At 41.3% G+C, this 24,698-nt stretch overlaps 1 protein-coding gene across 1 annotated transcript in view; it reads left to right on the plus strand.

Moving 5' to 3' along the window:
• ncln (nicalin) overlaps positions 1-24,698 on the plus strand; it is a 49,384-nt gene that overhangs the window by 1,102 nt on the left and 23,584 nt on the right. Inside the window, exons 2-4 of the mRNA XM_020511020.2 lie at positions 19,028-19,218; positions 20,377-20,521; positions 24,122-24,216. Coding sequence (XP_020366609.1) covers positions 19,028-19,218; positions 20,377-20,521; positions 24,122-24,216 — 431 coding nt within the window. The remainder of the gene's footprint in view (positions 1-19,027; positions 19,219-20,376; positions 20,522-24,121; positions 24,217-24,698) is intronic.

Here is a 24,698-nt window from a genome sequence, read left to right on the forward strand (position 1 = left end):
GGTATTTAATTTAAAATATCAACCAATATAAAAGGAATGTGGGCAGGCTGATTGCAGAGAAAGACACAAAGGACATTCATGCTGATAAATCTACCAGTGGGAATCACTGGTGAGTGAACAATTGTGGAAACCACACTTGATTCTAAATTCTTGATTCCTAACTAACTCGATGGCACCAATGCCAATTGCACCATCCTTGCTATTTTAGTCAGGAGTTCATGTGAAGCTTACAGTTTCCATTTGTGCTGTAAAATGCATACAGCAGTTCACCTCTAGGTGTCAGCTCAGTTCAGCTGTAGCTCTTACTCCTTACGAGATTGTGGATTCAAGCTTCATTCCAGGGTTTGAACGGAAACTATTATCAATGTAAAGTCGTGCATGTTCCTGAAAAAGAGGCCCTAAAGATGATAGTCTGAAATTTTCTGCCGTTTGAATCCACATGTAAAGCACAAATCACATTCATAAGCTAAAAGGTTGTGAAGTTCTGTGCTTCCCCCAGTAACTCAAACCTCATTGATCTTTTAGAACCATCTATCAGTCTCTGTGCCCTGTTCCTTATAATTTGCTTCTGAACATTATAGAGCATTATGCAGTATGCAAGTTTTCTGAAATTGCTGTTGTCTTGAATGTTTCCGCAAATTTCAGGTCCAAAGTACAACTTGCATCTATATAGTGCCCTCAACATGGCAGATTTCCCAACGCAGTTCAGAAGATTGTTACTGGAAAAAGTTGACACTGAACATGCAGTAGATATTGGGTAGATGACCTAAAACTTGGTCAAAGTATTAAATTTTAAGGAGTGCCTTGAACTAGCCGTGGGGGACATTTTGAACTTAGGGCTTTGACAGCTGATGGCTGCTAATAAATGGTGAAAGAAATCAGGAATGCAGATCTTGGAGGTTCTAGGGCTGAAGGTTGTAGAGATAAAGGGTCACTGTTAAGGAATGAGAATTTTAAATTCAATCCACTGTGCACTGTGAGCCAATTATAAATTAGTAGAGAAGTGAATGTACTTTGCAAGTAAGGATATGGGTAGTGAATTTTCGAATAACCTGAAGTTTACAAAAGGTGGAAGATGGTGTAGACAGTATTGTAATAGTTGAGAATTGAAGTTACAAAAATATAATTGAAGGTTAATGCTTTAGCTAGACAGAATATTCTCCATTTTATGTAGTGCCTTTCACAACTGCCAACCATCTTAAAGTGCATTACAACTAATGAAGCAAGTCCAGTCACCGTGATAATGTTTGAAAATAGCATTCAGAATACTGACAGCAAGCTCCCACAAACACACTAATATAAAAACACACTAATATAAAAACAGACTAATCGTTATTATGATGTTAATTGAGGGATAAATATTGGCCAATACACCAGGGCTAACGGAACATCTCTTCCAAATAATTGATCTACTTGGCCAGCCTCATTCCCAAGATCTTGGTTTTCTAACAGTGTCTCCTTTTTCGATGGACTACAATGACACTGCTGAAAGTGTTCCTGAATGCACTCTAAGAACTTTTGCCCCTCTCTGTCCTTTATGAATATCCAGTCTCTATTTGGATAGTTAATGTTCTTCGTTACATCTGCTCTATCATCCTTGTATCTCATGTAATTTCCTTGCAACTTTGTCCCTCTACAAACTTCCCAGGCCAAATAGATCAAATGCTAGTTAAAGAACATTTAGGGGACAGTGTTCATTTATATTAGAGGATTTTGGCTCACTATGGGTCCAGAATGGACTCCTGCATGTTTAGCAGTAGTAGGTTCAGTCAAGGCATTCATAAAGAATTAAATTTATTTGAAAAGGCACAAGGTGTAGTGTCATAAGGCAAGGATGGGAGATTGGCACTAAGCAAAATACTCATTCAGAGTAACTTGGTAGACCGAATGGCCTCTTTCTGTATTGCAACAATTCTGTGATTTGTGAATATATCTGAACATAAAAATTGGTGAAAACAATTGTGAACCAAACAAAGTGCAAAACTCTAGCCATCTATTTTGTCCTTTTAAATATGGTGAACTTTAACTGCAATATATCTAGCCTATAGACTAGATTGAGCAATATAATTGCATCTTTTTGTCCCTTAGTCGTATCCAAGTAGATTGTCTATTCTGGTGCCATCTATCCATCCTGATATCCTGGGTACTTTGCTGTTCCTTTCTGATTTTATTTCCATGTTAATTTAAATCCTTCCCAATAACACTAGCAAGTTGCCTCACCAGGAGCTCAGGCCTGAGTCTGTTTAGGTGCAATATATCCAGTCTCTACAGGTCCCATTTACCCCAGAACAAGATCTGATGTCTCAAGAATCTAAAGCCTACCCTCCGCATTGTCTTTCCAGCCACATGTTGCAGAGCGGATAAGGGAGTCAGTAGGTTCTGACCCCACTACCAAAGACATTTTTCTCTCCCCAGCCTTATCTGCCTTCCAGAGGGACCACTCTCTCCGTGACTCCCTTGTCCGCTCCACACTCCCCACCATCCTCACCACTCTAGGCACTTTCCCCTGCATCTGCAGGAAATGCTACACCTGCCCCTACACCTCCCCTCTCACCCCATCCCAGGCCCCAAGAAAACCTTCCACATCAAAAAGATGTTCACCTGCACATCTGCTAATGTGGTATACTGTGTCCGCTGTTGCCGATGTGGCCTCCTCTACATCGAGGAAACCAAGCGGACACCTACGCTCGGTTTGCGACAAACGACTGCACCTCCCAGTCGCAAACCACTTCAACTCCCCTTCCCACTCCTTGGACGATATGTCCATCCTGGGCCTCCTCCAGTGCCACAACGATGCCACCCGAAGTTTGCAGGAACAGCACCTCATATTTTGCTTGGGAACCCTACAGCCCAACGGTAGTAATGTGGACTTCACAAGTTTCAAAATCTCCCCGTCCCCGACCGCATCCCAAAACCAGCCCAGTTCATCCCTGCCTCCCTAACCTGTCCATCCTTTCCTCCACCTATCCACTCCTCCCACCTCAACCCCCACCCCCACCTCCTACCTGCCAGCCTCCTCCCCGCCTCCTTGACCTGTCCGTCTTCCCTGGACTGACCAATCTCCACCCTAACTCCCCACCTACACTCGCCTTTACTGGCTCCATCCCCGCCTCCTTGATCTGTCCGTCTCCTCTCCACCTATCTGCTCCTTTATCCATCTTCCATCCGCCTCCCTCCCCTCTCTCTTTATTTCAGAATCCCCTTCCCCCTCCCCCATTTCTGAAGAAGAGTCCAGACCTGAAACGTCAGCTTTCCTGCTCTTCTGATGCTGCTTGACCTGCTGTGTTCATCCAGCTCTACACCTTGTTATCTCAGAATCTCCAGCATCCTACTATCTCTGATAAAGAACAAAGCCGCTTATGAACTGTCTCAGACAATGCCACTGGAGAGAAAATCATCACATTATTGGTACAACAACGGCATAGAGGCTGATGCATTTGCTTACTTAACAGTCACAGCAGTTCAGTAGTAATCCGTGCAATTAGACATTTTTTTTTCAATAAGACACCCTGATAGGAAGAGAGTATTTTAACTTGTGTAACATAGAAGTGGAGGTATTAGTTACGCATCTGTTACTGGTGGCATGACCCATTTAAAGTCAGGACTTAGTACTCTATCATAAAGAATGTGCAGTCATTTGTGTAACTTAAGGATTTTATAATGAACAAAATACTAAATAGACCTTAATAATAAATGGCTACCCACCATGATTCAGGTTCTTCAACCTTTAGCGAGTTCAAAACTAAACTGTATCATAGTGATCTTTGTTTTAGTTCAGAGCTGTATTTTGTTGCCACTGAGAAGCTTGTTGACAATTTCAATTCTATCAAGAATTAATATCTCCACATCATTAGACAAGTATTTTGGCACAGAGAGGCTTATTTTAAGAGGAAAAAATTTTAGGAATTTATGCATATGCAAAACTGTTAAAACACTGGACAGGAAAAAAACCCTCGTATTAATCCTATGGGAATCTTTTTATATGTAAAATAATAGGGTGTGATTCTCCACAATGACCAATGATGACTTTATTTCATATTGTCCACAGTCCACACAGAGTGGTAAATACTTAGCCTGTACAGTAGCTGAATGTTCCACTCCTGAAAGGGGGTGTAAATCAATGGTGATATGGAAGGACACAGTTGATATGTGACATTTAAAAGGAATGTCATGCCACTGGATGAATAAGACATGGGAGCAGAAGTAAGCCATTTGGCCCATTTGAGTCTGCTCAACCATTCAGTGAGATCATGGCTGATCTAATAATCCTCAACTCCTCTTTCCTTCCCATTCCCCAAAACCCTTGATACCCTTACTGATTAAAAATTTGTTTATCTAGGCCTTGTATATACTTAATCCAGCCTCGGCCTCCTTCTATGGTAAAGAATTCCACAGTCTGAATGCTGAAAGAAAAACATCCTCCTCGTCTGTGTCTTAAATGAATGACCCCTAACTCTGTGATTATGTCCTTCGGTCCTAGACTCTTGCAAAACAAAACAACCTCTCAGCACCAACCCTGTCAAGCCTCCTAAGAACCTTCTATATTTCAATAAGATCTGCTCTCATTCTCCTAACCTTAAATGAGTACAGACCAAACCTACTGAACCTCTCATGAGAAAATCCCTTCTTACTGGAATCAACCTAGTGAACCTTCTCAGTACTGCCTCCAATGCCAGTATTCCTTTCATTAAGAAGGGGACCAAAACTGTTCAGTATTCTAGGGTTGGTCTAACTGGTGGCTTGTATGGCTGTAGCAAGAAAACTTTATTTGTATCCTCCGTTTCCTTTGAAACAAAGGCCAAATGTCCATTTGCCTTCCCTTTCCATTTATTCACTTGTGGAATGTAGGCATTGCTGACTAGTCAGCATTTAATTGCCTGTCCCTACTTACCCTTGAGAAAGTGGTGGTGAGCTGCCTCCTTGAACTGCTCTAAAATCATTGTTCTGTAGGTTGAACCACAGTGCCCTTAGGGAGAGAATGCAAAGATTTTCACACAACAACATATATTTCCAGGTTAGGATGATGAGTGGCTTGGAGAAGAACTTGTGGGTGTTGGTGTTCCCACATATCCACTGCCTTGTCCTTCTAGATGGAAATGGTCGTGGGTTTGGAATATGCTGTCTAAGGACTTTTGGTGAATTTCTGAAGTGCATCTTGTAGATAGTACACACTGCTGATACTGAGCCTCATGTTGGAGGGAATGAATGTTTGTGGAAGTGGTGCCAATCAAGTGAGTTCTGGATGGTGTCAAGCTTTTTGAGTGTTGTTAGAGCTGCACCCATCCAAGCAAGTGGGGAGTATTCCATCACACTCTTGATCTGTGTCTTGTAGGTGGTGGACAGACTCTGGGGAGTCAGGAGGTGAATTATTTACTGCCGTATTCTTAGCCGCTGACATACTCTTGGCATCACTGTTTATGTGGCAAGTCCAGTCTGTTCAAGGGTTACCCACAGGATGTTGATAGTGGGGGATTTAGTGATGGTAATACCACTGAATGTCAAGGGCAGTGGTTATATTATCTGTTATTGAAGATGGTCATTACCTGGCATTTGTGGTATTAATGCTACTTCTGAACTTGTACAGGTATTTCTGTTGTAACACGGTAGTTGCGTTCTTGTGCAACCTCGTCTTGTGGAAAATCACCATAGAAAATTACGTTATAGGGAAATTGCTGTAGAAAATGGCTATACTGTACAGTAGAAAGTTTCTGTTATCCAAACAGCATCCACTTCAATCGCATTCAGCCAATTTACGTTAATGAAATGCGTGTTATAGCAGAAATACCTCTATGCTAGCTTTTTGTGATTCATGCACACGGACCCCTCAGTTAATCTGTGGTGCAGCTTTCTGCAGTCTTTCTCCATTTAAATAGTATTCAGCTTTTATTCTTGCTGCCAAAGTACATAACCTCAAATTTTTTCAGCTTGTATTCCATCTGCCAAGTTTTCACTCACTCAACCTGACTATATTCCTCTGTAGATTCGTTGTGTCATCCTCAAACTTGCCTTTCCACCTATTTTTGAGTCATCTGCAAACTTGGTGATAATGCATCCACTTCTATTATTCAAATCACATAAGTACTTGTGGCCCCTGCACTGATCCCTGTGACGTTCTGCTAGTTACAAGTTGCCATCCTGAACATGCTTCCTTTCTCCCAACCCTGTCTCCTATTAGTTAGGCAGTCTTCCCCATGCAAAACTACACTCTCTCACATGCACACACCATAGCATTGCATTGCCAAGTATACTTGTGGGCCACCATAAGTCCATGGCAGTATCTGATCACCAAAGCCTTCCTGGGGCATGATGCCTGGACAGAGAGAGAGAAAGATAATTTTTCTCACTGAGAGACCGGAAGGTCCCAGGCAGCAAATGCTTTCTTAATACAAGTCATATAGTCATGAGACTTTCCTGCAGAGAGCATCTTAAATAAACAGCCTACATACTAGAAAAGCTGCTGCTGTTAGAAATTCAGTGGCAACAAACAGCAAGCTAGAAGTTTGAACTTCTGACCAAGCATGTTTAATTCCATATTTGGAGTTTTATCTGTCTCCACATGATCTGTGTGTAAGAGGGAGGGACAAAGCAGAAACAATTCAAACACTTGACATTTTGTTTGGCATTTATTGGTGGAGGGTGTATTGTGGGTAATCTTTCCCCTCTCACCTAATAAGGGCATGAGACTGATGTGGGTGTAAACTAAGTGTAAGGTTGCCTAGATGTTTTTAAAATGTTGGTTTTACTCAATTAAATAAAGTAGAACAGTGGAATTAATTTTAAAAAATGTATCTGCAGTTCTGAGGAAAGGTCGCCAGACCCGAAACATTAACTCTGATTTCTCTTCTCAGATGCTGCCAGACCTGCTGAGCTTTTCCAGCAACTTTGTTTTTGAGCCTATTAACAAGGTTCATTTGTTCAATTCATAGCTTTGAATGCTAAGCTAAATAGACTTTAAGAACCGAATCTTTTGTTTTTTGGATCAAATGTAAGTTGTGTCAAGGCCTAGCAAGATTTCTCTCCGTATCTTACCAAACATGCCTCATTACCTCCCTCTCCTGTCCCTACAGCATCCCTCATGTTCAATTCTAGCCCCAATTTACCACACGTTGTTCCCAGAACAACTTGACCCTCAATGAATATTTGTCAAAACACCAGAATCGATTGTACCCACACCATCTTTGAAAGCGTGCTGTGTACTCAGATAAGTGTTAACAATCTGGCATATCCCCTTACTGGCAATGTCATGATAGAGCAACCATGAAACCACACTGCTCACAGCAAATAGTGCGCGACATGCAGCACCCAAATAACAAAGGCCATATCTCTATCATTCATTCAGCTTCAATTTGCTGCAACTTGGCAAAGGTGCTCTACCAGCTGAGCGACTGGTACATTATATCAAAAAGAGAGCACTGCTGCACTCCAAACCCCTTCATATCCTAGATCCACATCAATCATTCACTTTCATAGTATTCAGTTCAGACTATTGTTAAATTTGTGACAGATGATGTAATGATAGTGTGCATTTCCCACAGTACCCTTTCTAGTTGCACAAATAACGGTTCACTTTTGGCTGATATTGACCTTTATTTTAAGTTATTGACATTTCAATGATACTGATGTTGGCAACAGTGTTCAGTTTGCAAACACCATTGACATTGCAAATTACCTTTGAACAACCTCCAACTCCTAAGCAACTTCACCCTGCATGCTTAGGAAATGAATAATAAAATGCTAATTAAATGTAGCTGCTCTTTGTAAATGGCTGTTTCATGCATTTGTCTATTCAATGTCTAAACGTGGATCCTCCGCTTTCACCCATTAAATAGACGTTGCCTCCTGGGCATTATCCAATACGTTTTTAATAGCACTTCCCATCGAGAGCACAGCAATTGATGGCAGAGAGCGCAGCTTATGGTGGACATCATCAGCACTGGTCTCCATCTAGTTGTCAGGTATCCCCCTGTGCCTTTTCCTGTCTTACCTTGCACCTTACCCTGACATCTCCTTTCCATCCTCCTGTCTCCAATGTGGAGACCCACCACATCGAACTTGGCCTACAACTGTCCTTCCTGCCCCCACCTTTAATAATGCCCGTATGTTCCTCTATACTTCTCTTTGGAGGCCAGAGTGATATACTACGAGCACCCCCTCACCACCACAAACCCTCGCCCTTGATGGCGCATGCTGTAGTTGTTAGTTTGACATCCTGGTGTGCCTGCACTGAAGAACGCGTCAGTACAGCAATACTGAAAGCTTTTTGCTCTGGCTGAAGCATCCAACATGTTGGCACAGCCAGGTACTGAGTATGCAAGCAAATGCTAATTGAGCAAGCACCAAGCAGGCAAGTGAGCAGCCCTGAGATGCAGTCTGGTTGAATCAGTGAAGTGGGTGCCTGTCTATGTGCGCAAAGAGTCCCTGTTGCAACCTTCACTGCCGGTTGCTAGTGCCTCCTGCAGTGTAGGTCTGGCTTCATGAACATCCTGTGAGTGTATTGGAGAGATATCAGGAGTTATTGGCAAATGCCAAGTGCCAAAGTCTGTTGACCAGGCTTGAGTGCAGCTGGTGCCCATGAATTGTGCCCTAAAATGCTGTTTGGTCCTGAACAGCATGAAGGTCCTTTGGAATAAGTGCTGAGCTGAAGTTGCCAGGTGGACCTCTGATTCCTATGTCAAGATTTTTTTTGACATCTACCTAGTTTGCTGCAAATTTGAGATAGAGAGCTGAATATTAATGAGATGACATGTGCAGTCAGCAACGTATTTAATGAGCAGTAATCCCCCTTACTTGGCAACTTGCTGCTGCCTGGCGAGAAATTCACCACACCACATGTCAGAAGCGTCAAAGATGGATCGTGCTAATCCCAATGTCAAGAGAGGCCTTGTTGGACTTTTATTTGATTCATCTGCAAATCCAGCCATAACCCATGTTGCCTCAGACCCCTATAAGATTCCTCCCCAAGAATCAAAAGATTTGTAAATCAATGGTATGAGTGCAATTGTGTGGTTAATAGCTACAGACAGTTCAAATAGTGTTTTAAAACAGCAGAATAAAACCTTGAGTTACTTGCTATTCAACTTGACACCCCTGTATGTTTTCCACTGTTTCTCCATACAAACTCTACCTCCCCTGTAGAAGGTTCAGGTGGAATTTGAACAGTTTAATTTGCAGCATTTCCTTACCATCAAAAGCTCACCTTTTCAGACTTCCACTAGGTTCTACCAGTGCCAGTGAAGTTAAACAGCTGGTTTTGGCATCATTTGTATTGTACCTGCTATTTTGAGTCAATCTCTTGACGGATTGAACTCTTGGCCTGTCCACCTATATCTGCGAAACAGATTTAGCAATCCTGGCTTACATGGGCTTGATCCTAACTTGGAAGATAAATGCAAGTTTTCAGGTTGTCAGTGCCCCTGGTAAAGCTACATTTATTGTTCATCCCTGGTTGTTTTGAGAGGGTGGATCCCTGTTTGTGCAACTTGAGGTGTTTGCTTTATCATTTCAGATGGCATTCAGTTATCTATATAGTGTCAGTATGTTCTGTCCTTTTAAGGAACATCAGTGAAGCAGCAGCATTTTTTGTTTATGGACCCTTCTTGCATGTCTTTTTTTTTGACTTGATGTTGGTTCAGTAGCTTCCCAAGCTAGGGTTGGACTTCTCAAACATTGATTATCAATCTTCTGCACTACCAAAAGTTTCCATGGTTGTCCATTGTAAAGTCTGTCCATTACAGTTCCAGCAGCAAGCAACCCAAATTCTGCATTGCAAATGGGACATTAGCCAAATTCGCTTCAATTTGTTGATCCAGTCTTCTGTAAGTCTAGTGAAATGATCTATCATCACATTTACTTTTTAATTGTAATTATTGCTGCAACAATTCTCTCTTTCTCTGCCTGTTGAAAATGTCTGGCACCATTTGATAGACTCTCAGAGAAATAGAATTGAAATCAGGAAAAACGGAGGTTCAATTTCTATAGTGCCTCTCCTATCCCACATTACTTTATGTACAATGAATTGCTTTTAAGTGTGGACATGTGGGTAAAAGAAGCAAACATCATTGAGATAGTATACGTTATTCTGTTTCAGGTAATATTGGTTCAGTGATAGATATGAGCCAGGACGGAGGGAGCATGACCTTGTTGCACTTCAGATAGTGCCATTGGAAATTTTCCAAGCACAGGAATGGGAAGTTGGGAGCTCATGGCACTTAGGTTCATTCAGAAGACAGCATTCCCAAAAGTATACCGTGCTCTATTGGATTGAAGTGTCTACCTACATTATATGTTCAAATCCTGGAGTCAAGCTTTTAATACACAGACCGCATTATTACCATTCTTGCAAGCTAATGTCGTGGACTTAAAGAGCATGGAAACAGACCCTTCAGTCCAACTTGTCCATGCCAACCAGATCCTAAACTGATCTAGTCCCATTTGCCAGCACTTGGCCCATTTCCCTCAACCCTTCCTGCTCATATACCCATCCGGATGCCTTTTAAATTTTGTAATTGTACCCGCCTGCACTACTTCCTGTGGCAGCTTGTTCCATACATGCACCGCCCTCTGTGTGGAAAAAGTTGCCCCTCGGATCCCTTTTAAATCTTTCCCCTCTCACCTTAAACCTATGTCCTGTAGTTTTGGACTCCCCCACTCTGGGAAAAAGACTTTGGTTATCCACCCTATCCACACCCCTCATGGTTTTATAAGCTACTACAAGCCTCAGCCTCTGACACTCCAGGGTAAAAAGCCTATTCAGCCTCTCCCTATAGCTTAAACTTTCCAACCCTGGCAACACCCTTGTAAATCTTTTCTGTCCCCTTTCAAGTTGAACAACATCTTTCCCAAAGCAGGGAGACCAGAATTGAATGCAGTATTCTAAATGTGGCTTAACCAATGTCCTGTACAACCGCAACATGTCTACTGATCACAGTAATAAAAACCACTAGTGCGACCCAACACCTATCACAGAATTGTTGTCAAACTCCTGAAAGTGATTTTCAAAGAATACTGTTTGGGATTACAACTAAATTTTAAGCTACAGGAGTAAATCTTGAACTTTGCTTATTATTTGAAGTGTGGGGTGGGACTCATTGAAGTCTTATCACAAATTTTCTCTTTATAATATCCTGTTGAAATTATAGTGCATGGTAAAAGTAATAGACACCAATATTAGCATTAACAGTGTCCAGAGGTAATGCCTTAAATACAGTTTCACAAAAACATTACTAAACTGGGACAGAAAAGTTGGCATGGATCTTGAGACGGCAGATCTAACTGTAAACCAATAGAATTGCGACAGAGGTTCTGAGGAAGGATCACCAGATCCAAAACGTTAACTCTGTTTTGTCCTTCTCAGATGTTGCCAGATCTGCTGAGCTTTTCCGGCAACTTCTGTTTTTTTTCCAGAATTGCGACAGGTCTGTCACTGGTGACACTAATGGAAGCAGTTGGAAAGATATTGTTCAATTAGCATGTTGCATTGTATTAAGGTACATGCTCTCAAGTATGTTGCTTCCCTCTGTATTGATGTTTTGAATAGGCCAATGATAGTTTTGCACTGCATTGTAGACGTTGTTATGCTTTTTTTGTAACTCTGTTCAGAATTGAATAAATATATTGGCAATATAGATGTTACAAAACATTATTGATCCTGGAAATGTAATTCCTGGGGTCTGAGTGAGAAGATTTCATGTGAGCTGCTTAACTCATTTTCCATTAATCCACCAGTTAGTACAATTCTGGGTTACATTATCACTGTAGGAGAGAAAGACAGATACAACTCAACACCTGACAAATTCTGTAAGATTGCTTTCCTTTCCATTGTGAGCTATATATTTTTATAGTTGTGAAATAATGCAAATCGGCACATTTTGAAATTTATTGCAAGGAATATAACAAGCCTACCCTGTTCTGGTCTATTGTCTTTAGATCAGGAAACCATTAAAAGGCCAGGGCTGAATCTGCAGGAAATTGCTAACGTTGAATTAATACAGACAAGTTTGAATTAATGAGTATGAAAAGGCTGTGGACTTTAGATTGAGAAGAAATATGGAGTTTTATTCTTTTGAATCCCGAAAATAACGACAAAGTTGGAGTAAGAGACTGTGTAAGAGCCTTGATGGAAGCATAGTACGAAAGATGAAAGCACAAAACTGTGTTTGATGTTTATGTAGAAGAATGTGCTAGAAAGCAAAAGTCAATTTAGGGTAAGCAGTAAAGGCTGGGAAGGAGAGAAGAGTGAGGACAACACTTTCTTCTGGAAATGCACTTTTTTTTTGCAACTTATATCATTGAATAATATGGGCGGCAGTGGTTAGCATTGCTGCCTCACAGCAACCAGCAACCCGGGTTCGATTCCACCCTCTGGCGACTGTCTGTGTGGAATTTGCATGTTCTCCTCGTGTCTGCATGGGTTTCCTCTGGGTGCTCCAGTTTCCTCTCTCAGTTCAAAGATGTGCAGGATAGGTGTATTGGCCATGTTAAATTAACCATAGTGTTCAGGGATGTGTAGATTAGGTGGGTTACACGAGGATAGGTCTGTGTGGGATGTTCTGACATTCGGTGTGGACTTGTTGGGCCAAAGGGCCTGTTGCACACTGTAGGGATTCTATGAACTCCATTATGCAGTCAAAACTTGTAACTTGTTTTGTTGCTGTCGCTTTGGTTGTGCAAGAACTGATTAGTTTGCTTGTCTTCCAGGAATTCGATTTCCATTTAAAGTGCAGAGCTCTGCTAAACTTTGCCATAAGAGTGAAGTATGTTTTGTTCAAGAGTGGACACTCCCCTGAGGTGCTTATCGTCTTCTTGTTAACTTGGATTATACATTAGAATTGAGGAATTAACATTTTTTACAAGATGTCAGCCCTTTTTTTCAGTGATGGTGTGCTTGTGTCTCTGAGTCAATAAGTTTTACATTTAAGCATAATCTAAATTGACTTCAGTGCAGTGCTGAGGGGGTTCTGCCCTGGAACATGTTGGCTTTGGCTCCAAGGTGGTCTTTGTCAAGAGGTTGTCAGTTTAAATACTTCATTGATGTAGAATCTCAAGTGTTCAGCTGAGGAAGCAACATATATGTTTTTCCCTGTTGCCAGTTTTTTTAAAAATGTCTTGTCATGGGGTGGAGAGAAGTGATGTCAGTGGTTGAATGACACAGATCATATTTTGCATCTTTAGCTCTCAAAGTGTTGGCAATATACAATATGATTAAAGCAATACCTTTGTTTTTAATTAGTGATGATTATCTTTGTCAAGCTTCCCCCTTTACAATGCCCTTTTTGCACAACAGATCCTGTGTATTCTATTCTAATTCCTCTTAATTTTCATTGTTTGCAAACTTAAATTCTTTTCTAAGGCACCAAGTTTCAATTCTGCAGTTTAATGGATAAAAGCACCAAGTACTACACTAACATCTTTGGTTCAGCCCTGTCTTTACTGTGTCAGCTGATGTCAACCTTCAAATAGTTAGTCTACACTCTGTTTACGTTCGTGTGAAAAATGCACATTCTGACAGGGAAACAAAAGGCTGCTCGCTGCCTTTGGAATTGTACCCAGCCAGGAAAATTGAATGGTAAAGAAGCAAGCTTCTGTGACAAAACTAAAATAACTATTAAACCATTAAGAAATCTTGGAAACATGAATAGGCCCTTTGCCTTAATTGAACTACAAAGTAGGCTCAATGTACAGCAGAAATACCCATTCCGCCCATCAAGTCTGCTCTCTCTTTCAATGAGATCATAGCTGATCTTATAATCTTCAACTCTATTTTCTTACCATTTCCCCATAATCCTCAATTAATGTACCTCAATTCTGTTTGCCTGCCTTTGTTCCGTATCCCTTAATCTTATTTAACAAAGATCTCAATCTTTGTTTCCAGTATCAAATGGCTGTAGAAGGAAAGTTTGAGATTTCTATAACTCCTTTAGGTGTAAAACCTACTTTCTAATTGGCTTCCGAGTGGCCTAACAAATTTTAAGATTGCACCCTCACTGCTTGATATTCCCACATCAGAGGAAGTAGTTTCGCCTTGTATACTCTTATCAAATCCTTTTCAACATGTTGATAAATGTTCAATCCTCGAACAAGAAGTTAAATATCTATAATGCCCTTGGTGTAGTAACATATCCAAAGATGCTTCACAGGAGTGTTATCAGACACAATTGATACCAGGCTATGTGAGATACGAAGATAGTTGTGTGAAAGCTTAGTCAAGAGAAGCAGTACATTTTGAGAAGGTCTTAAAAGGATAGAGTGAACTCCAGAGAATACTAGGCAAGTTTGTGTAGCCTGTTATTCTACTTGAGACCCCTAAGCTCTGGTATCATTCAAGTGAATTTGCATTGCGCTCCTTTTAATGCTGAAATCTCCTTCCCAGGTCTGAATGAAGGTGGTGTCAGAACAAAACTCTGTACAATTGAAGTATAGCTTCCTTTCATTTGCCTTAAGAAAAAAGGTTACAACATTCTATTAGTCTTTTAGATTATTCTTCTTGTGCACTTGTTTTTAATAATCTTTGTAGTTGATTCCCAAATCCTGTTGCTCCTCTACAGTTTCCTATTTCTCACCATTTAGTAAACAATCTGATTTTTCTTTTTTCGCTCCAAAATGGATAGCCATGCACTTGTACAAGTTGAATTCACATGCCTTAACATTGTCCATTCAATTAACTCTGTGTCTTGCTTCAACTTTCTGATCACATTTGCAGTACTTACTCTGCTTTCTTACCTTGTCATCTGTAGACCATAAATACATACTATAAATTAGTGAGTGATCACAGTGGCCAATAAATGGATTTCATTGTCAGAGAGTCATAGAGTTACTCAGGACGGAAATAGATCCTTCGGACCAACTTATTCATGCCAACCAAGTTTTCCAAACTAAGTTCGTCCCACTTGCCTGCATTTGGCCCATATCCCTCTAAACCTTTCCTATTTGTGTACTTGCCCAAATGTCTCTTAAATTTTGTAACTGTACCAGCCTCCATCACTTGCTTTGGCAGCTCATTCCATACTAGCACCGCCCTCCATGTGAAAAAGTTGTCCCTCTGGTCCCTTTCAAATCTATCTCCTCTCACCTTAAAAATATGTCCCTTAGTTTTGAACTCCCCCACCTTGGGGAAAAGACCTTTTTGCTATTCATCACATCTGTGCCCCTCATGACCTTACAAACTTTTATAAAGTTACCCCTCAATCTCCTGCACTCCAGGGAAAAGTCCCAGCCTATGGGTAGCACAGTGGCTCAGTAGTTAGCAGTGCTGCCTCACAGAGCCAGGGACCCGGGTTTGGTTCTACCCTTATGTCTGTGTGGAGTTTACACATTCTCCATGTGTCTGTGGTTTTTATCTGGGTACTCCGGTTTCCCCGCTCAGTCCAAAGATGTCCAGGTTAGGTGGATTAGCCATGCTAAGTTGCCCTGTAGTGCCTAGGCGTATGCAGGATAGGTACATTAGCCATGAGAAATACTGAGTTACAGGGATGGGGTGGTCTGGGTGAGATGCTCTTTGGACGGTCGGTGTGGACCTGATGGGCCAAATGGCCTGCTTCTACACTAATTTCTATCCAGCCTCTCCTTGCAACTCAAACCCTCCAGTTCCAGCAACATCATGGCAAATCTCTTCTGAACCCTCACCAATTTAATAATATGAAGGGTGCAATGGGTCTTTTCTGGCCACCTTTCCACAGCAGCAAGCCATATAAGAGTCCGTGGAAGGAAGGTTGGCTTCTGTATGGTCTGGGCTGTGCACACCACCTTCAGTACTTCCTTACGGTCCTGGGCAGAGCAGTTGGCGTACCAGGTCATTATGCACCCGGACAGTAAGCTTTCAATGGTGCACCTGTAGAAGTTGGTGAGGGACCTTATGGATGTGCCAAATTTCCTGAGCTGCCTGAGGAAGAAGAGGTGTTGTTGTGTCGTCTTGACTGTCGCATTCACTCTAGATGAGGGTGTGTTCTCCTCCCCCGTCAACAAGGAGAACATGCCCCCATCTACATAAATGGAACTGAGGCTGAGAGAGTGAAGACCATCAAGTTCCTCAGAATGACAATAACTGACAACCTGTCCTGGACTTACCACATAGATGTGACGGTCAAGAAGGCACAACAACGCCTCTTCTTCAGGCGGCTCAGGAAATTTGGCATACCCATAAAGTCCCTCACCAACTTTGACAGATGCACCATTGAAAGCGTACTGTCTGGGTGCATAGCAGCCTGGTATGGCAACTGCTCTGCCCAGGACTGTAAGAAACTACCGAAGAAAGGTGTGCACAGCCCAGACCATCACAGAAGCCAACCTTCCTTCCATGGACTCCTACACAGCTGTCTGCTGCAGAAAAGTGGGCGACATCATCAAAGATCCATTGCACCCCAGTAATGCTCTCCTACAACCACTTCCGTCAGGCAGAAGATACAGAAGCCTGAGCACAAGTATAGCAGGTTCAGGAACTGCTTCTTTCTGGATGTTATCAGACAGTTGAATCGACTTTAGCCTCAAAAAATGTAACCTGTATGCCTTTTTGGTCTGTACATCTTTTGCTTGCTGTGATCTACCTGTACAGCTTGTAAACAAAGCTTTACACTGTTTCAGTACATGTGACAATAAAATCAATCAATATAAGGCAAGTAGCCAGGAACAAGTAGTTGGTAAAGTTCTGGAATCTTCTGAAACCAGAAAGGAGGGTGCCGAGTATGGAAGAGATGTCCAAAGGCCAAGAGAGTAGAAGTGTGGTTTTCAGGTTTGTCGCAGCCATTGATATATAACTGTTTACTAGAAAATAATGCTAAACACTACTGTGTGTTTTAATGCTTTGAAGTGATACGTGGATTTGGTAGTATGTTGTTGTTGGGTGAGTCATACGTCAGAGATGGTATGTATAGATGCCAAGACAGTTCTTGGTTGGCTAATTGCTTTGTTAACTGATGGACTGTCGATTGCATTGCAGCAAATAACATGCTCAGAAATCCATGTACAACTGCATTGTGATGCATCTTGACAGTGAGCACTATTTATTTTACAGTTTTTGCTGTTTAAGCTGAGTGGGGTGCACTGGCAATGTCATTGCCATTCCGGTAAAACTCCTAATAGCAAATAGCACCAGTTGCATGTGTCCATTCAGCAGCTGCGTCACTTGTTGCTATGTGTGGTTGCTCCAGCTGCTATTATTGTTGAGCTTGCAAAAACAGAAATTGCTGGAAAAACTCCGCAGATCTGCGCAGTTCTTTTTTTATGTTTGGTTGTCGCGCTTGCATTGTCCATCACCCTTTGTCCAAGCCCTCATCTCTTCCTGCTCATAGCAAGCAAGGGATGAGGGCTCAGGAAAGGGATAGCGGATGGGAGCTCAGAAGAAGAGCATTCAGAACAGTGTTTGGGGAATTTGGCTGATGTTACCAAGAAGATCCCACCTTCTCAACCTCGCCCCTCACCTGATGTGTGGTGACCCTCGAGTTAAACTCACCACCAGTCTGCTCTCTAATGAGAGCACGGCTCTGTGCTCCTCTGGGACTTTGCAAGTTTACTTGATTGGTGAGTTTGGTCTACAGCATCTTTTCCTGGAAGAGTGCCCTCTGAAATTGAGGCATCAGTAAACACCACCAGAGATAGTAGGAACTGCAGATGCTGGAGAATCTGAGATAACAAGGTGTAGAGCTGGATGAACACAGCAGGCCAAGCAGTATCAGAGGAGCAGGAAGACTGACGTTTTGGGCCTGAAGAAGGGTCTAGGCCCGAAACGTCAGCCTTCCTGCTCCTCCGATGCTGTTTGGCCTGCTGTGTTCATCCAGCTCTACAGCTTGTTATCTTAGTAAACACCACCACTTTTTTTTTTCTCATTTAACCTTCCTTTCTTGCCAATGGTAGTCAGTTTTGCAATGTAACTGCAAGTTGTACATTGGTACACTGTGGAATCTCCAACATAGCAGATTTTGAGGGAATTTCCCAGGAACTTGAAGAATCTGACCCAGCCCTTGCAAACTTCAGAAGTATCCGTTTAAAGCAGTGAAATTGGAGGGTTCGGCTATGGGTAAGTTACCATGGAAAAGTTAGATTAAAAACCTAGCCTAACTCCTAGGTGCCCGTTAACCTAAACTGCCAACTTATTCCCACCACCCCAAACTACACCTGCCCATGGCCTCTCCACTATTTCCCCCTCACCCCCAAGTACCCAACCTCTCCTCCAGTGCCACTGGACCCAACACAAACACCCCTGGGACTCAAATCCCTCTCCACCCCAACCTACCCTAAAGACTACCTAAGTTGCCCACTTTCCTACACCCTTTCCCATCCTTGCTTTATGAACTCACCTTTTTGTGGGAGCTATCACAATGGCAGTCCTGCTGGACGTTTAAATCACAGAATATGACCACTGTTACTGTGAAAGGGGAACATGGTTTGCTTTGCACTAATCAGCTGCACTAAAGGCTCACTGTTGGTATTAAGATATCCTCCGCATTTCTGAAGGAATTGTGATCAGAATCTTTTGTCAGAAATGTAGTTTTTGGTCTTGGTTTTAAAAAAAAAGTATGAGGAGTGGTGATTTGCCTCTGCCACTCCTCAGAAATTCCAGCCTATTAATTTTTAACTCCATTGACCGCATAGAAAGCTACAGTCCTCTTGTGCCTTGAGCAAATAATCACCTTTTCAACATGATCGCCAGAATGAATTGTTGGCAATATGTACCAAAATTTTAAAGATCAGGTAAGTTCAATTGTCTAATGTTGAAGAATTAAAGTTTCTCTGAACTATTCTTATTTCAATCTGTTGATGACAGTTAATATGGTTCAAAACAGTGTGTGGGGAACACCTCCAAGTCTAGAGAGATAACAAAATCAATCAAGATGAACCTCCTTCTTCCCTAGAGAATTTTTCTTTTTGAAGAAAGGTACATTTTTGTTGATATAAGAATTATAGTCAATCGACCTCGTAACTAACAGGTTCTGACTTCTGCCACAATTTCTTTGTGGTCACTGTAATAATAGTGCAGTCTAGGAACCTGCTGACCTGCTGTTTGGCAGCTACCAAAACAACTTCTGTCTCTTAACAGGTACAAGAAATGCCATGCTGAACACAGAAGCTCGAACAATCGAAGCAGATGTGCTGAGTCGCCGGTGTATAATAATGAGGCTAGCAGAGTTTTCCTTCGAAAAGTTTCAGGAAGCCATACGACAGAGTGCAGGGGCAATTGTGATAATTCTGCCCCAAAACATGTCGACAATGCCTCAGGATGTCATTCAGGTAAAAAGGCATTCTTGTATTTCACACAATTGCACAAACACTGAAGAAAGCTATCATGAAGGTGCAATCATTCAAAGGGTAAAGGGTAACTGGGAATGTTGTCAGTGTATTTTTGTTGATGAGATAGGATGGCATTGTGGCAAATAAAAGCGAAGCACAAGGAGATGTAAGAGGATCATTTAGTGCCCAATTGATGACCAGTACCACAATGTATTCACTGACAAATGGATTTTGGAGAAATATGCATCTACAGACCATCTCCAAACAGTATCTCATGAAATAAATTCAAAAATGATCAAAACAATTGAATGAGAGCCTTCTATCTATTGGCTGTCATTGTCCTACTTGAAAGGAGTTTAGATTGTTTCAGTTCTATCCGTAGTGTGTATGAGCCCATAATACACAACTTCCCTGATTTGGCACAAATTTGCCATTTCAGCCAGAGAAGCTAATGTGGGTATTGGGAAAAAAAAAACGTTATCCCTATTCTTCTAAAGTTGAAACTGTGGTAGGTTGCTGTGGCAGTAGAAATAAATTTTTAATTGGCATCGAATAATACTCCCAATTGAATGTGTCTGGCTATGTAGATTCTAACTCTGAATGCTTGTAATGGAACATATGCAATTCCCCAACACTAACATTCTTCACATTTGAGTTTAAAATTTACAAAATGTTTTATTAAAATGAAATCGGTTACTTTGTTATTTCTGAAGGTGCAAAATGAAACTGAATTGCGATCCATACATTCCACAGTTTGCCCACAAATATTTTCAAATTGGTGGAAAAATTTGCACTTTGCGAGTATGAAATGTCTTCTCCTATCAGGTCTAATTCTGTATCATTTGTTTGAAACATTTTGACTTTTTGAGGTCCTACTCAGGTTTAGTCAGTAAATGTAGAGTATGATGTGGTAACAAGCCATGTGGATGAGGCAAGTCCCTGATGTGTGCTGTGTAAGCTGATCTCTGTTAGGACAGCAACCTAATGCTGCATTTGACCCTTCATTGTGGAATGATAGAAAACAGTAATACCTGCTCCAAGTTTCTATGAAGTAACCTCTGTACATTCTCGTGTTAGTCTTCGAGAAAATTGGTGGGGTGGGGGGGAGCGCGGTGGCGACAGTGGATATCTTATGTCTTTATTTTGTCAAACTTGCAGCAATTTATGGAGATTGAGCCAGAGCTGTTGGCAACTGAGACAATTGTGCCAGTGTACTTTGCTTTGGAGGATGAAGAGCTCTTGTCAATACATGAACAAACAAATTCAGCTTCTGTCTCTCAAGGCACGGCCTCAGCTGCAGAAGGTGGGTTGAACCATTATGAATTGGTTTTGAATAAAATGTGGCAACCAGAATTTCAGCTATTTGTATAGAATTATCATTTGCCTCAGTCAGCCAATCTAAGGTTTTTATGAATCCAGGTGTTTCCTGTACTCAATAAACCCTCTTAATTGTTCAAGTTTTATATCTAACCTATTTTTCTAATCAACCTGTTCAGAGATGTTATTACACACCTCTAGAGCAGATGGGACTTGAACCTGGGCCTCTTGGTCCCAGGGGTAAGGACACTATCACTGCTCCTCAAGAGAGCCTCAAATATTTTATTTGACCTATTTTTCTAATCAACCTGTTCAGTGGTGTTACTACACCTCTTTGGAGCAAGTGGGACTTGAATCCATACCTCTTGGTTCAGGGGTAGGGATGTGACCACCAACCCACAAAAGGACCCCTTTCAAATTTTATATCACATTGGGAGGGGAAAGGGGTCCACCCGAGGCCTATTAATCGCATTTGACTATATAATTGTTGGCACTGAGCTTTGTCTCAGTACTGTCTTCCTTAATTTCCAGCCATTGAATTTGCTTAGTACAGGCCCTAGTGGCACGGTGTCACTGCCTCTAAGCCAGAAGTCCAGGTTTAAGTCTCAGCTGCTCCAGACGTTTGTTAATTTTTTTGAATTGACTCAAAAAAATTGAATTGGAGCCCATCTGCAGGGACATACTGACTTGCATTAACACTCTGGTTGTAGGCTTGAGACCCATAAGTCCCTCAGCATGTTTTTGTGGGCTCTTTCCTTTTGTGAAGTCTCACCTAATAGCAATAATGATTTGAGTCAGTCATACAGCATGGAAATGGACCCTTTGGTCCAAATTGTCCACGCTGACCATGTTCCTAACTAAACTAGTCCCACCTGCCTGCATTTGGCTGATATCCCTCCAAACCTTTCCTATTCATGTACTAACCCAAATGTCTTTTAAATGTTGTAACTGGACCTGCATCTACCACTTCCCCTGGCAGTTCATTCCACACATAAATCACTGTTTTTAAAAAAAAGTGTTGTTCCTCATGTCATGTTTAAATCTTTCTCCTCTCACCTTATGCCCCTCATGTTGAATTCCCCCACCCTGGGGAAAAGAGCTTTGTTATTCACCTTATATATGCCCCTCATGATTTTATAAACCTCTAGGGTCACTCCTCAATCTCCTACGCACCAGTAGAAAAAAAAGACCCAGCCTATTTTGTTTTAAACTCAAACCCTCCCTTCCTGGCACTAATCTTAGTAAATCCTTTCTGAACCCTCTCCAATTAATAATATCCTGCCTATGGCAAGACAACCAGACCTGCACACAATACTCCAGAAGAGGACTCACCAACATGCTGTACAACCTCAACATGACATCCCAACTCCAATACTCAAAGGTCTGAACAATGAAGGCAGTGAAATCCATATTATCATAACAGGAAATGTGAACCACAACTGAAACAACAAAGACTGCACTAAAGATAAATGCAGAATGAAATAAGAAATATGACCTGATGAACTATGGATAACTGTCATGTCACTACCCAACCTATATATGCACAACTTACAATCTGTAACACTCAACCCTCAAATCTATATTATAGGGACTGAATGGACCAGGTTGTGAGCAACAGACTTTTTCCAAATGCTGCAAATCCTCCAAGCTGATTCAAAAAAAGTCTTATCTTTTTATTTGTTTTTAGGGTGTGAGTAATACTGGCAGGGCTACATAGATATTGTCTAACCCTAGTTGCACTAAAATAATGGTGGGACTTCTTAATCACTGCAGTCTTTGCACTGATGATGCTACTCCCACAATGGTATTAGGTAGTCAATTCCAGAATATTGGTCCAGTGGAAATAAAGCATGATTCCAAACAGCATGTGATACTGATGTTCCGACTACTATAAGGCACCTGAATGAAAAGGTGCGATTTGAGCATAGAACTTGCAATTGGTACCTCTTGAAGAAATCTTAATGGTGCTGAGGGGCAGGTTGGTGCTGGTATTAGTGTGCAAAATATTATGATGCATGTATGAACTGTTTGAGGTTGTGGTTAGGATGATAAACTATGAAGAGAGCTTTTCACCATATGTAAGCATGGTGTAGTTATGGTCAAACTCAATGTGAAGCATCTGAGACCAATGTAAAGTGACATGAGGAAGTGTCTGCCACAGACGGCCTTTGGATTTGATTCTTTAATTTCTCAATAAATTACCAATGCTATTACAAAATTGCAGCTAATATTCTGTCTAGTTTGCTTCCTTCATCTCTTGACACTGTGCTGTTAAGCAGTATCTGGTTCTTTGCCCAAATGACCTTCAGTCATGGCAGATACAAAATGTTGAGTTAGACAATTGGGTAGGATAGGCATTGACTATTCACATCTAAAACTTAGATTCAAATCCAGTCCACGCTGGTGTGAGAAAAATGCCTTCTGTCTGCTGGTGTTATAGGCTTTCATCTGAAATGAATTGAGCAAATCAGTCCAGTATTTGATGGGCATGGCTCGACAGCGGAATTTTAAAAAAAGTGACAGTGTAACCATCTGGTTCCTATCACAGGATGGCTACTCTATTAAATTAAAAACCGTCACACTCCTCAAGTAGTGCATATGCTTTTAAGGCTAGGACAGAAGTGTATTTTTGCAACAGAATATGGAAAGCTTTATACTATTTCTGAATTTGTTGCATTTTACTTGGAAGTCTTTGGTGCTACAGCTGGTTTCATGAAATTGTGAGGAGGTTCATTCTCTGTACTAACATCCTCTGCAGAATAACGTTAAATGAAATGTAAGAGGAAGGGCAATAAATTCTCACTGCTTTGATCCAGCTTCAAGATTAGGCTACCCTTATTGCCTTGTCTCCTAAAAGCTTTGAATCCTTCTTGAGTTTGTCCCCTCATATCATTTGACTTGGGGAACTTCATTGCCAAGCTATCTTTACCTAATGTCCGCACAAATGCCACAGGACTCATCGAATAGCATCCCTATCTGAACTGATTATCACAAGATGAATTCTTATATCTCTATAACTTGAAAGCAACGTAAATCTCAGAGAGAGCAAGAATTGAGATTGGGCATTTCTTGTCTACATGACTTAAATGCAACATAATGATGTTCTGTTATTGCTTATACACTAGGTTAGTCATTTCAGACTTGATTAAAGATTTTTCAAAATGCAAACAGTGCTCCTCAGAACAACCACCAACTGCCATTCTTGATAGATTTTATGCTTGAAATATTTAATTTATTCTGTCTCTAAAATTCCATTAGTCTCTTGAATAGTTAGAAACGCTTTGCTTTTTAATAGTTATATTGTTAGTTCTTCATGTTACTACTGGTATGTCAGTGAAGTATCTAACATGTGCACGACATTTCATAACCTGCCCACTGAAAACTGTGGGAAAAGCACCCTGTTCTAGAAGTCTGACATCTCAGCCATTTTTTATAGGTCTGGTGATGGTGGGAGCAGTTCAAAGTACTGAAATTTTTATTGTTTTCCCTGTAGAGCATTGATACTAAAAGGCCTTGTTAGCAAGACTGGACATAGTGTCTGTCAGCTCTGTCTTGAATGAAATATATTTGTTTCTCCTCTTCCCAGTTCTCATGCACACAGCCACAGCCAATGGCTTCCAGATGGTTACAAGTGGGACCCAAAGCAAACCCATTAGTGATTGGTCAATAACCAGCCTTGAGGTAGGTTGACATCTGTCATCTCTTTGTAATGATGGAAGTGGTGTAACAAATGAAGATCGCACAGACTCAATAGTGTGACTCTTGGGCATTTTGCAGACCTGAATGTTGTTTATAAAATAGACTAAGAAAGTTGTGAAATTTAGTGCACAGTTTCGAGTTTTGACTTAGTATTTTCTGAAGAAAAATTGGTGTTGTGAGCTTCCCTCTGTTTCAGACTTCAACTGGTATTCTAAGCTGGTCACCTTTATTCAGCATCTGGGCAGTGTTTCCCTTCCAAACAATATGAACTGATGTAGGCCATTAACTCCAATGAAGACTGTTCTGCCTTTTCAGTCAGGTCATAGCTGATTAGTAAATCTGATTGGTACCACAACTTTATTTTACTCACCTTTTGCTTCAGATTTCTTGATGTTGTTGCTGAACAAAGATCTATCAATTTCTTTCCAGAAAAATCAATCAATGCTTCTCTCTCTAGATATTGG

This window comes from Rhincodon typus, chromosome 29 (genome assembly GCF_021869965.1).
Source record: "Rhincodon typus isolate 14 chromosome 29, sRhiTyp1.1, whole genome shotgun sequence".
Lineage (NCBI taxonomy): Eukaryota > Metazoa > Chordata > Chondrichthyes > Orectolobiformes > Rhincodontidae > Rhincodon > Rhincodon typus.